Source organism: Zeus faber (genome assembly GCF_960531495.2).
Source record: "Zeus faber genome assembly, chromosome: 1".
Lineage (NCBI taxonomy): Eukaryota > Metazoa > Chordata > Actinopteri > Zeiformes > Zeidae > Zeus > Zeus faber.
Window position 1 is genome coordinate 20,186,399 of NC_137193.1, and position 13,095 is coordinate 20,199,493.

The 13,095-nt window shown below is 51.8% G+C and overlaps 1 protein-coding gene across 1 annotated transcript in view; it reads left to right on the forward strand.

Moving 5' to 3' along the window:
- Positions 1-7,104: 7,104 nt before the first annotated feature.
- csmd3b (CUB and Sushi multiple domains 3b) overlaps positions 7,105-13,095 on the forward strand; it is a gene marked incomplete at its 5' end in the record, with an annotated part of 405,005 nt that continues 399,014 nt past the window's right edge. Inside the window, 2 exons of the mRNA XM_080014654.1 lie at positions 7,105-7,168; positions 7,304-7,438. Of these exons, the coding sequence (XP_079870780.1) occupies positions 7,105-7,168; positions 7,304-7,438 (199 nt within the window). The remainder of the gene's footprint in view (positions 7,169-7,303; positions 7,439-13,095) is intronic.

Here is a 13,095-nt window from a genome sequence, read left to right on the forward strand (position 1 = left end):
GCTTGACTTTGGACACATGGAAGGTGGGATGGACGCGCATGGACCTGGGGAGCTTGAGCTGCACTGCCACCGGGTTGAGGACCTTCTCGATCTCGAACGGGCCGATGAACCGAAGAGTCAGCTTCTTAGATTCCACCTTCAGGGGGAGGTCCTGGGTGGAGAGCCAGACCTTCTGGCCCGGCTGGTACTCCGGGGCCTGGGAGTGGCGACCGTTGGTGGCAGAGGCGTTGCGGCCAGCGGCTCGGAGGAGAGCGGCCCGGGCCCAGGTCCACGTCCTGCAACAGCGGCAAATGAAGGCCTGGACGGATGGGCAGGAAGCAGCAAGAAGAAGCCAGCCCCCACCTGTGACGAGGAGGAAGGATGATCCCCGCCGCCAGAGCGTCGTTTATATAGGTGTCCATGGCCTCTCTCTCCGGGGCGGACAGGGAGTACAGGCGGCCTCTGGGGGGGGTGGAGCCGCGCTGGAGGCCGATGGCAATATTGTATGGCCTGTGCGGGAGAACGGATGTCGCCTTGGCCTTGCTGAAGACCTCCCTGAAGTTGAGGTACTTGGCGGGGACCCCCAACATGTCGGGTGTGGCGCTGGAGCTGGTGGATGGCTGAGGTGCGGCAGCTTGCTTCAGGCAGACCTAATGGCACACAGAACTCCATCCCAGAATAGCCCCTGTGGTCCAGTAGAGGTGTGCGTTGTGACGCCGGAGCCAGGGGAACCCCAGGAGGAGAGGGTGACAAGGTGAGTGCAGGATGCAGAACTGTATCGTCTCGTGGTGGTTGCCGGACAGGAGCATGCGGATGGGTACCGTCTGATGGGTGACTGTCCCCAGGAGGCGGCCATCCAGGGCAGTGGCAGGAACCGGAGAAGGCAGGAGAACTCGAGAACCGATGATGTTAACATCACAACCAGAGTCAATAAGTATGGCGAGGGAATGTGAGCATTGGGACAGCAGCAGCCGAGCCTGGCACAGGGGGCGTAGGTTGGAGGAGGGTTTGGAGGTGTGGCTCACCTGGACCTCCTCCCTCACTGGCTCACCTGGCCCTTTTACCGGACACCCGAAGATGTGGTGTCCAGCTAGACAGCAATAGAGGCAAAGGTTCCCGACCCGGCATCGCTCCTTCTCCTCCTGGGTGAGGCCGGCCCGGCCAACCTGCATGGGAGAGGCCTCACTCGTGGGTTGACGGGCCGGAAGAGCTGGCTGCCCGGAGGAACCTGGAAGACGGGTTGCTGGGCGGCGCTCCACTTGCCTCTGACGCCTCTCTCGCTGCCGGGCCTGGATGCGTCGGTCGATACGGGAAGCAACCTCAACGATGCCATCGAGAGAGGTGGGCAGGTCGTGGGAAACTAGCTCGTCCTTCACGTACTCTGCTAATCCTATCAGGAATGCGTCAATCTGGGCTGCCGGGTTCCACTCGCTCAGTCGAGCCTGGGTGCGGAAGTCGATCGCGTAATCGACCACGGAGCGGGACCCTTGACTGAGACACAGGAGACCACCAGCAGCATCTGGACCTCGTGATGTCACCCCGAACACCTTGCAGAGCTCGGCGGCGAAGGCGTGGAAGGAGGAGCAGGCTGGTGTGCGTCGTTCCCACTCGGCCGTCCCCCACAGCCGAGCGCAGCCCGTCAGGTGATTTATGGTGAACGCCACCCTGGCATCCTCGGAGGCGAAGGTGTGGGGCTGCAGAGCGAAGAGGATGAAACAGTTTGTAATGAACGGACTACAGCCGTCTGTGTCTCCGGCGTAGCCTTCTGGAACCCCCACCCGGGGCTCCAGGGAGTACCCAGGCTGGGCCGGTGCTGGTGGAGGTAGGTCCGGGGAAGCAGGCGGCGGGAAGAACTGACCGAGAGCGATGGCGAGCTGCTGGACCTGGGCAGCTAGCGTGGCAAGCCCTGGCTCCTGGCTAGCCACTGCTATCCGAACGTCCGCTATGGTGGAGGCTAGGACAGCCTCCTGGTGTTGGAGCTGCGACTCTACCCTTCCCATGCGTGCCAGCGACTCGGGGTTTTGTGCTGGGTCCATTGTTGGCCAGATTGTACTGTAGGGGGTGTGGTTATGACCCAATTGCAGCACAAAGACAGGCAGGGATATTTGGTAATGTCTTTTATTTGTAGCGCAGACAGAAGACAGGCGGGGGGCAGGCAGGATACGTGGTCGGAGCGAGGCAGAGTCGGTAGCGGGGAATCAATCCGGAGAGACTGGAGAGTCTGGTGCAAGCATCGATAACAATCTGGCAATGGGTGACTGGTGAGAGAGGCTATATATAGTGGCTTGATTGCTGATCGGGAACAGCCGTGTGCGGAGGTGAATGGAGTTGGGCTAATGAGACAGGTAAGGAGAGGGGGGGGCAGGTAGATGAAAGCGGGGATCATGACACTTACCTTCCATTGAAATATTTCAACATAATGAGCCATGTAAACTTGGTTGGTCGCTACACATGTATAAAAACAGGATCTTATTGTTGTTATTCATCTTAAGTATATGAATTTACTGATTAAGCGACTGGAAACAGCTAAATCAGTACAGCGGAAAGGAACTGAATGGAAAGGAAGCCATTGGAAAGTCATTTTAGCCAGTCGAAACAGCTGAATATTGTGCGATTCTCATGGGAAATGCTTTCTTTCCACTCGGTCCTCCTCTGTGCCTCCGTTTTGTGTGTGGCTGAAACCAAACCTCTGAGAAAAGTCAGTCACTCGTGCATATCTCTCGCTCCATCCCCCTCCCTGGTCCTTGTTCTACATATTTCCTTCAAAGCATCTTTCCTTCTCCTCCTTCATATTCTGTTTTCTCCCTTGCTCTGCCCTCCTTCCCTCTCTATCTGCCCTCCTTCCTTCCTTCTGGCCTCACTCTCTCCATTTACATTTTGTTTCTGTTGTTCACCTCCTATCCAGGATTTTCCCAACATGGAATCATTTAAATCCTGCCCCATACCCCCCGCCCCCCGAGTCCATGTTCCGTCTTCCCTTCTTCTGCTTGTATCTTCTGTTCTGTCATCCTTCGCTGTCCATACCTCGCTCTCTCTCTCCTACCACTCCTTCTTTCACATCTCTTCCTTTTCCAACCCTCGACCGTGTACTCTAGCAACAGCCTGCTTCTCCACCTTCATCATCACTCCTCTCTCCAAACCTCCTCTAAACGATCCCTCATTTTCTCTCCTCTCCTTTATGCTCTTCTTTTCCCCTCAAGTCTTTGTTCCTCTCATTGTCTGATTCCTTTCCATCCCTTTCCATTCAATGCCCTTTTATCACTTCCTTTTCGATCAATTCCTTTCCATTCAATTTATTTTTTCCTATGCATTCTTTTCCATTCCTTCCCTATCCCTTCCTTTCCTTTCTAATCAATTCCTATCTTTTCCTTTCCTATCCCTTCATTTCCATTCCTTTCCCAGCGGTTCCTTTCCTAAACCTTCCTTTACATTCCATTGCATTCCTGTCCCTTCCCTTTCGATTATTTTCCTTTCCATTCCTTTCCCTTCCTATCCTTTTCTTATCTATTCCTCTGCCATTTTCTGCCTGTCTGTCCCTCTTCTCTCTCAGATTCCTGGATTGACCACCGTGTTCTTCCTCTTTCACCCTTCTACCTCTCTCGCATTCCTCTACCTCTCGTCTCTGCACCTCTCCATCTCCCTCGCTCTCTCTCTCTCTCTCTCTCTCTCTTTCGCTCTCTTTCTCCCAGGGCATGAACCTCACACACTGCGTATTGATTTCTGAAAGCAACGCGCCAAGAACACCCTCACTGCATCCCGCTCTTAATGCATAGTTTTACACGCACACGCACACACACACACACACACACACACACACACGGAAACACACATGTATATCCACGCATACATACGTATACGTGTGCGTGCACATACACACACACACACACACACAGGAAATTGGTGACACTCTAACTCAACACTGCACATATTCAGGCGGTATGATTTCAGACACACATGTAATTTTAGCCAAAAACACAGTAAATTAACTCATGAAGACAGGGGTTAGGTAGAGAAAATTGAGATGACGTTAGTAAGAAGAATAGTGGTTTTGAGAGCGAGAGAGAGCGAGCGAGAGAGAGAAAATTTGCCTGTAGATGGCAGAAGAGTGCTTTTAGGGAGTCTTCTACCGAGCCAATGAACGCACGCACACGCACGCACGCACGCACGCACACACACACACACACACACACACAGAGTCAAAAACACACATCAAACTCATTAGTTTCAAAACTGACATTTACACATGATACTGACATTTACACATGATACGACTGATACACTGATTCTTTCGCACCAACTCACACAAACAACAACACACACACACACGATCACACACACACACGATCACACACACACACACACACACACACACACACACACACACACACACACACACACACACACACACACACACACACACACACACACACACACTGACCAATCCAATGGTTTGAGAGTACGATGATAGATGGCGAGAGTCAACCATGAAAACAAATTGCCAATCGAGGACCGTAGTTCTCATACTGGAGCGGTGTCGGGCAGTAGTCTGTTTATTTCCCCAGCTGTGATTTGCAAATTTCCCCGGAGGCGACTCAGAATCGGGCTGTCCCGAAAGCATGGACGCCTGAGAGTCCTCGACGTATGGTCACCAGCGAGTGATACCTTCTACATGATCGGAGATCACGGAGGAGACTGTAAATGTTTACTTGCACCTATTTTTTTAATTTTTTTGGTGCTGACCAATTTCAACATGTTTAAGCAATCGATTCGGTTTAATCTCAGCACAATGCTCAGATAAAGACAAGCACCACCGACTCAAAACAAAGGGGATGTGGAAAAGAGAGAAGGATAAGCAAGCAGAACAGGGTTGGCAAGGCAACTTTGTTCACCACTGTTAACGGTGTGCACAGCGATGTTGCGGTGACGTCAAGTGTGTTATCTCGGCAAACTCAGCTTGAGCAATCTGCGCAGAAACTCAGACATGAAATGGCCCGTTCCTTTGCCCTTTTGTTTATTTCCACGTCCAACTTCAACGGACTGAATAATTGTGGGTCTGTTTCATTGAGGTGTCACTGTGTACCAATATGTCCATCCAGGGCCCCCGATTAATGACATGGGCTTCAGAACGTGTTCTGAGTCCATGTTAAAGGCTCTGCTGGCAAAAGGGTCCATTCTGACCCCCTGATACTTCACTTCAGGCATAAATCATTTTAAACAAAAGATGGGAAGTCAGGACAAATACACGCACTGGTATTCCTTGGCTCCAGAGCCGACCGACAGGTAGCGACCGGCTCGGCTCGATTGGGCTGAAGTCAGCGTGCGGGCCACAGAGAGCGTGCCACGCATTAGTTGGTGATGGGAGCTCTCACCCGAAGGCTTTTTCCAGATTCGGTTCCTGGCGAATCCCTCAATAAAAAGAGTCGTTCGATTTTACGACTCCTCCCATTTCATTCGGTTGCTGTGATGCGCAGGTGAGCGGGGGAGGACCCGGCGTGGAAGGACGAACGAGAGGCAGACGAGTCGCTTGGATCGGAGTTGTGAATGGAATTCTCCCGAAGATCATTTCACCCTGTTTAAATCATTTACTTAGGCAGAAGAAAGGAAACGGTCGATCGCAAAAACGTTTCGCCTAACTCTGCCAAAAATCAATCGTTTGGATAGGGAAACGCAAGGTGTGAATCACGCAAATGATTTGCCTCCGTCAGAATACCGATGTTTTTGCTGGGGCGCGAACTCAGAAATGGGTCACGCTCAACATGACTGGTGCCAAGTGTCCCGGTCTTCGACGCGGCCCACGGCCGTCACTACTGACTAACTCCCGACGGCGTCGTCGTTTTAAGAGCCGCGCTCGCGTCGGACGGATCGTTCGCGCGCCGTTGAACTCACCCCCAGGTGTGTTCCCCCTCGCGAGGCAGCTCGAGCCGCCAACGCGCACCCGCACGACGGAGGCGGCGGAAGCGGCGTCCCCCTGCGCGACTGACAGAGCGCGGGAAGACTCTGAGTGAGCGGTTTCAGTGATTTTATTTACCGTTATTTTTATTTCTACTTTTATTTTTGGGGTTTTTTTTTTTTGTTTTTTTTTTGGGGAACAGGCGGACTGACGGGAGGGAGGGAGGGAGGGAGGGAAGTTGGGATACCGGGAAGGGGGGTGAGAAAGGATGCACCGGCGGCCACGGTGTTGCTGAGGAGGAGAAGAGGAGCAGGGGGGGGGGGGGGAGAGGAACGTCTCGCGGAAACACCCCGGGGGGGCGGCGCGGGGGAAACGACCTACGAGACTTTTCACGCCGAAGAGGAGGAGGAATCCACCCCGCGGGGGGCCCCCCCCAAAAAAAACAAGCCCCCCCCCCCCCCCAGCAGAAACATTGGGGCCGACCGACAGTGCGAGCGCCGGGGAGAAGGAGCCGCTTTCTCTCGCCCAGCGCAGCGGCGCAGCGCACTTTTCGTTCGGTTTGACGGGAACGGCGGGATCCGCTGAGGAGGAGGAGGAGGAGGAGGAGGAGGGAAGAGGAAGCGCCGAGGGAGTCCGGGAGGCAGAGGGGGGTGGGAGTGGGGGGGGGGGGGGGGTTGACATTTTATTTGCGTCTTTTCTCCTTAACGAAGACGGGGGACCGGGGGAGGGGGCTGGAAGCGGCGCGTCCCCGCCCCGCCGCCAGTAAAGACACCGGATTTAAAAAAAAAAAAAAAAAAGAAGAAGAGGAGGAAGAATAAAAAGAGTGCAATCGGCGAGGAGAGATGACTACCTGTATCTCTCTCTCTCTCTCTCTCTCTCCCTCTCTTTCTGAGTGACACGCTTTTTGGGGGGATACGAAGGATTTATCTCGCCTATGTTAGAAGGAGGAGAAACCGCACGACGCCTCTCTCTCTCTCTCTCTCTCACCCCCTCCCTCCCTCTCTCGCTCCCTCCCTCCCTCTCTCTCTCTCTCCACCTCCCTCTCTCTCTCCACCTCCCTCTCTCTCTCCACCTCCCTCTCTCTCTCCACCTCCCTCTCTCTCTCCACCTCCCTCTCTCTCCACCTCCCTCTCTCTCCACCTCTCTCTCTCTCCACCTCCCTCTCTCTCCACCTCCCTCTCTCTCCACCTCCCTCTCTCTCCACCTCTCCGTTTTTCCTCTGGATGTGAAGCAGCATGCGGCCCGGTGAGAGCGTAGAGGGCTCGCGCTCGGCTCGCGGAGGATGTGTTAATAACACCGGTGTTATTAATAAGACGCCAAATACCCGCCGCGACAACACGGATAAGAAGGAGGAGGAGAAGAGTCACCACCATCACCACCACCACCACCACCACCACCATCATCATCATCATCCCGCGGACCGCTCGTCGGAAGAAGGGATGACGGTGGCGAGGATGAGGAGGAGGAGGAGAGGCACGGACGGAGGAAGGGCGGACGGAGGGACCACGTTGACACGCTGGCTTTTTTTATGGAGTGTCGTGTTCGGCTCCTTCTCGTCGTGCGTGCAAGGTAAGGGGGGGGGGGGGGGGGGGGGGGTGCGGGGATGCGACAGGCACGCGCACGTGGAGCGCGTGCGCGCAAAACACACACACACACACGCACACACACGCACACACACACACGCACGCACGTATACATTCATATGTGATGCCTGCCAGCCTGCACGCGCGCTGGCACGGTTGCGTGTTGCGTTTTTTTCGTCTGTTCTGCTGCAGATGACCCTCCCAGTGGGGATGTGTGTGTGCGTCGTACTGTAAGGTGTGTGCGTGTGTGAGGGATCCTGTGATCGTGCACGTAAGGTGTGTGTGTGTGTGTGTGTGTGTGTGTGGAGAGGGGTCTTGCAGAGAGAGAGAGTGGGGGGGGGGGGGGGGGGGGGGGGGTGGGGGGGGGGGGGGGGGGGGGGGGGGACTGAAAGATAGAAGAAGCTGGACAGGCAACAACCTTTTCCTCTCCTCTCGTTCTCTGAGCTCCACTTTGCGCCACTCTCTGAGCTCGTCATCCTCTCCTCCACTCCTCACCCTCTCCTCCCTCTCACCCTCTCCTCCACCCACCCCTCTCCTCCCGCCTCCCCTCCCCCTTGGGTCTTCTCCCCCTCTCCTCTCCTCTTTCTTCCCTCTCATCCGTGCCTCTGTCTTCTCTCGCCTCTCCTCTTTCCGCCTTTCTTATCCTCTTCTTTTACCCTCTTATCATCTTCTCCCCTCCTCATCTCCTCTCCTCCACTCCTGTTGTCTCTCCTTCCCTCCTCTCCTTAACTCCACTCCTCTCCCCTCTCTCCTCCTCCATCCCTGATCACCGCCTTTGCCCTCCTCTTGTCTCCACTTCTCTTCTCCTCTCCTCTCTTGTCTCCCATCTACTCCCCCCCCCCCCCCTTTCTGTCTTCATCTCCCCCTTGTCCCTTCCAATCCTACCTGTCTCTCCCTTTCCCCACTCTCTCTCTCTCTCTCTCCCCCCCTCTCCCTCTCTCTCTCTCCATCCTTCCTTTCAATACAGCCATTGAGCCCGTAGCCAATAAATATTCTTGCGGTAGCTCTTGGGCTGTGGCAGCGAACGTGAGCTGCTTATACCAAAGTGTGTGCGGGAGTGTGTTTGTGGCTGCATGCATGCACATACACACACACACACACATACACACACACACACACAGACACACACACACAGACACACACGCGCACACGCACATGCACACACACATACGCATCGTGTGTGTGTGTGTGTGTGTGTGTGTGTGTGTGTGTGAGCCTGTGCGGGTCTGAGTATGTGAACGTGAGTTGTTTATAGCAATGAGGCTCCAGCCTTACACAGCATTTTATTCCAATATCTCTCCCTACCCTCTTGTCAGTTTTTTCATTTTCTCAGAAAATCTCTTATATAACATGGACTTTACCCCACCCTCCCCACATTATCCGCCCCCCCCCCCCCTTCTTGCTACCTCCCCATCCATGTTGCTCTCTTTTCCTCTTTTCCATTGTCAATCTGCTTCTCTGTCTGTGCATGTCTCTTGCTGTCCCTCTCCCCCCCCTCCCTCCCTCCCTCCCTCAGTTTTTCTGTCCTCTCTCTGCGAGTGTCTCCGTTTTTCCGTCTCACTGTCTTTTTGCTCTCTCTGCTTTTCCGAGGGAGCGGAAAATGTCATAACTTCGTTGAGGGGAGAGAGAGAGGAGAAATCCCGGCGAATGGCGCGGATCTAGAGAGGAGGTTGTGGGGGAGGATGAGAGGGTGGAAGGATGGAAGAGAAGGGTTGAAGAGGAGAGGAAAAAAAAACCGCAGAGAGTTTGGAGGAGGTGGAGAGATATTGCGGGGGGGGGGGAGAGAGGGGAGCAGGCTGGTGGAGGAGGGAGTGCGAGCAAGAGAGGTGGAGAGCAGACAGGAGTTGATCAGGAGCTTTGAAAATGATTTAGGTGGAGAGGCGGAGAGAGGGGGCTAACGAGAGAAATACACCGAGAGAGAAATGGAGAGCGGGACCCAGCGAGATAGAGAGACCGAAAGAGAGAGTGATCGTATGATGAAAGGCCGTCTCCCGAGGGTTGCGGCTAATGGTCAGGGAGGTCGATTCCACCTGAACATTTAAATAAAAAAGGTTTGCACATTTGCGTGAGTGAGACGGAGACCTGGAGAGAAGATGTAAAGTCAGATAGTATTCGTCATCGTAGAATCCACACAATCCTCTAGTGCAATGAGATGAGCGGGGGGCAACGTGGAGCACACGTATTCGAGATTTCCTATCGATGCAAATGCAAATACGGTGGGGTGGGGGGGGGGAGGGAAAACAGTCAGAACGGTAACGTCTTTGCGGCCATCTTAAATCAGTCTGAGCCTCGGTCGCGGATCAGCCGTAACCTGGAAACAATCCTTTTCGGCCTACAAGGGCTTCTTTGGAGGAGAGTGATGGACAGAGCGGCGAGTGAGCTCTGGGAGGCTTTTGTGTTGATCCGCATGTTAAAACGAACCTCATGCGGCTCAGCTCCAATGTCTTTTCAACTCTTTGTGGCGCAGGTGGGCTCAACGCATCCCCCCCCCCCCCCCGTTTTCTTGTGAATCAATTTCCAGCCGACGGACCTCCGAGATTGAGGTTTGTGTATCCGAGGGTTTCCACCTGTTGACAAATAACAAGGGACAATAAAACATTCCAAGTGAGTCAGCGGAGGAACGACACGTTTATTTCAATCCGGGTCTGTACTCGCATTCTGGGGTTCAATGTCTTAAAGTGGTAATCCGTAAGATTGTGTGTGATAAGGTGGATTACACTGCAAATATCTTTCGAAACCGCAATGCTGTTTTTTTTTAATCCAACTTTTTATAAATGTTTTACCCTTGACTTATTAGTTTCTCGCGAGTATGCCTTCTTCTGGTTGATTGATTTTTTTTTGTTTTTCTTTGTCACTTGAGGTGGTGGAGATAAACTTTCATCCAAGGGAGTTATTTTTCGTGGATGTCCCCTCATATCGACGGTTCACTGACCGCAACTAGCTACGCTGCTTTATCAAATTCACCGCGGCGGCCTTTCATTTGCGTGGCCGATTTTTGAATTCAGGCTGGGAAAGGCGGACCCCGCCAGCAACAATGGAAACAGCATGTACAGTAGAGAGGTTCAATGTATTTTCCATTATGTATGTGCATAATGCAAATACACTGAATAGGTCGTTTCTGATAAAGTGGGAGATGAAAAAATGCGAAGCTATGGGATCTTTTAACAGAATAATATTATGGATTACCACCTTAACGTCACCCACTAGCAAAATACAAGAGTGGCTTGTTCATTGGACCAGCGCATCAGCTAGTTTTGGTGGCAGGTAATCAGTCATTTCCATTTCTATACTCATGGACGTGTGATATGCTTAATTTAAAAAATGTTAAGCGCAAAAACTAAAAAACGTGCGAAAGAAAGCTACACGGCCGACCATATTTAAATTGTTATACATTAAAATACCTTTCCATTCATGACAGAAGGGGCTCCGGTTTCTTTTGGATGAAGCGATCTAATATAATCCAGTCTGCAAACGCCTTTCAATGTATTTCATATTTCTTAAGCATAATGTGATGTCAAATTTGTCCTTAATATGTTAAATCTTTTATGCAGCTTCTTCTCCTTCCTTTCCACTCCTCTCTCCTCTCCTTTTCTTTCCACTGCTCCTCCTCTCCTCCCCTCCTCTCCTCCACCCTCCCCGCTCCTCCCCTCTCTTTTCTTCTCCTCTCCTGCTCTCTCCTCTCCTCTCCCCCTCTATTTTCCTCTGCTTTTATTCAGAATTCCCTTCCTGTCAGTTTATTGGTCTTGTCCTGCAGCGCCAGTGGGTAAACTATGCAGCAGGATTAGATGGTTAGCCAAGTATGTTTAGTTTGATTTATGGAAGGGGTTCTCCCAGTCTGCCATCGCATTGACATTTACCATGTATTCTTAGTAGCAGAATGAAAATAAAATCCAATAAAAGAAAAAAAAAAAAACAGAGTTGGGTTAGGGCGGGGGTCGGATGTACTGGGACTAAAAATTGGCCCTGGACTTTTTTACGTAGACCATGCCTCCACAACCAGCTCACCGATACTCCACCACCCCCGGCCCATCGACGCACATACAAACACACCAGCCCTCGATACCACCACTTATAAGCATAATGGATGGATACTCTAGGCTATTGTAACTCTAATACAGAGCTATTCTAACAGCAAGTGAAAGGTTTGTTGCCAGCAGACCACCATGGTGAGGATACCATGATAGATTCAGGCAGTCAGTGTTTCATGAATGTCTGTATTTGAACAGGCTGTAAAATCTATTTCAACAGAGTAAATAAGTCAGATAAGGCCATTGGCAATTTGATCACTTTAACCCTGGAACTTAAAGGACTTACTCTTCAGGGCAAGTCTATAAACAATAAATAATAACAAACGTCAGGTAATGACTGCACACATTTGTACTTCTAAAGTGTAGTAAAACAATAAATAATATTTAAATATCTAAAACTGAACAAAAATTAAGTGTTGTACATGTTTGGCCATCTGCTCAGGTACAGGCCATTACTCCTGGCCTGGCTTTTGCTGGTCTATAAACAATAATATAATATTTGAATAAACAAACACCGGCTTGGATATATTTGCACTAGTGCGAGGGTATTGCTGGTCCATAAATGATAAACAATATCTAAAATTTATATTTCCGACGCTTGAAGGCAGCACGGTAGCATTTCCGGCAGGCCTTGAATGCGGCGATGCTACCTTTGAAAAAAAATCCCTCGCAACTTGGAAAAACAAATGCTGCTGCGTGCCACCGGCAGTGCTGTTGCTGCTGCTGCTGGTGGTGCTCCTGGTGGCGCTGCTGTTGCTGCTGCTGCTGCTGCTGCTGCTGCTGCTGCTGCTCGTAAACATGTAACTTATTTTCATGCAAGTTGTAGCATCATCTTGAAGTGACTTAATTTTTTTTTTTTATCTCTAGCCTTTTCAGCGCCACTTTCCCCCTTTTCACTCTGATTGCTTATGATTACTCTGGGGGGGTAGTGAGAGAGATGCGCGTCGCCGGCTCACTTTGATTTTGAGGGCTGGTGCATAATCAAAGTGGGCCGGCGACGCATATCTCTGTGATCTCCCTCGCTCTTGTTTTTGTATAATGGGCTGCCCAAGCTGCCCACGGAGCACAGAGCGACCGGCCCATTTGTTCTGGTGGCCCCAATGGCCAGTCTGACTCTGGTGGGGGGAGTAATATATGGAGCACATGGTGATTCAGTCAGTGAGCCTAGATTTTACATGAGCCAAACAGAATAGAGCTGGCTAACTACCTTATCTTGCTTCTTTGTTACCCATCAGGGGCTTAATTCAAACTTATTAGACTACAAACTGGCATGCATATTAGAATGCACGTGCATTGCACGCACTGTTTTTCTCCATGGCTTTATGCAGGGTTGATGCTACAGATACTGTTTAATTACATTACATTTGCTGTCACTCATGCGTCCCTTTTATTATGCATCTCCTACAAACTCCTCCTCCTCACATACAAATCCCTTCACGCCCTCGCCCCCCAATACCTTTCCAACCTCCTCCACCAGCACACTATATTTCGGAAATTGCGGCCCTCAAACAGGGGTCTGCTGTCCATCCCCCGTACCAGATTATGAACGTTCGGGGACGGAGCTTTCCCACTCAGCCCCCACTCTCTGGAACTCTCTCCCTCCCGTAACCCGTAA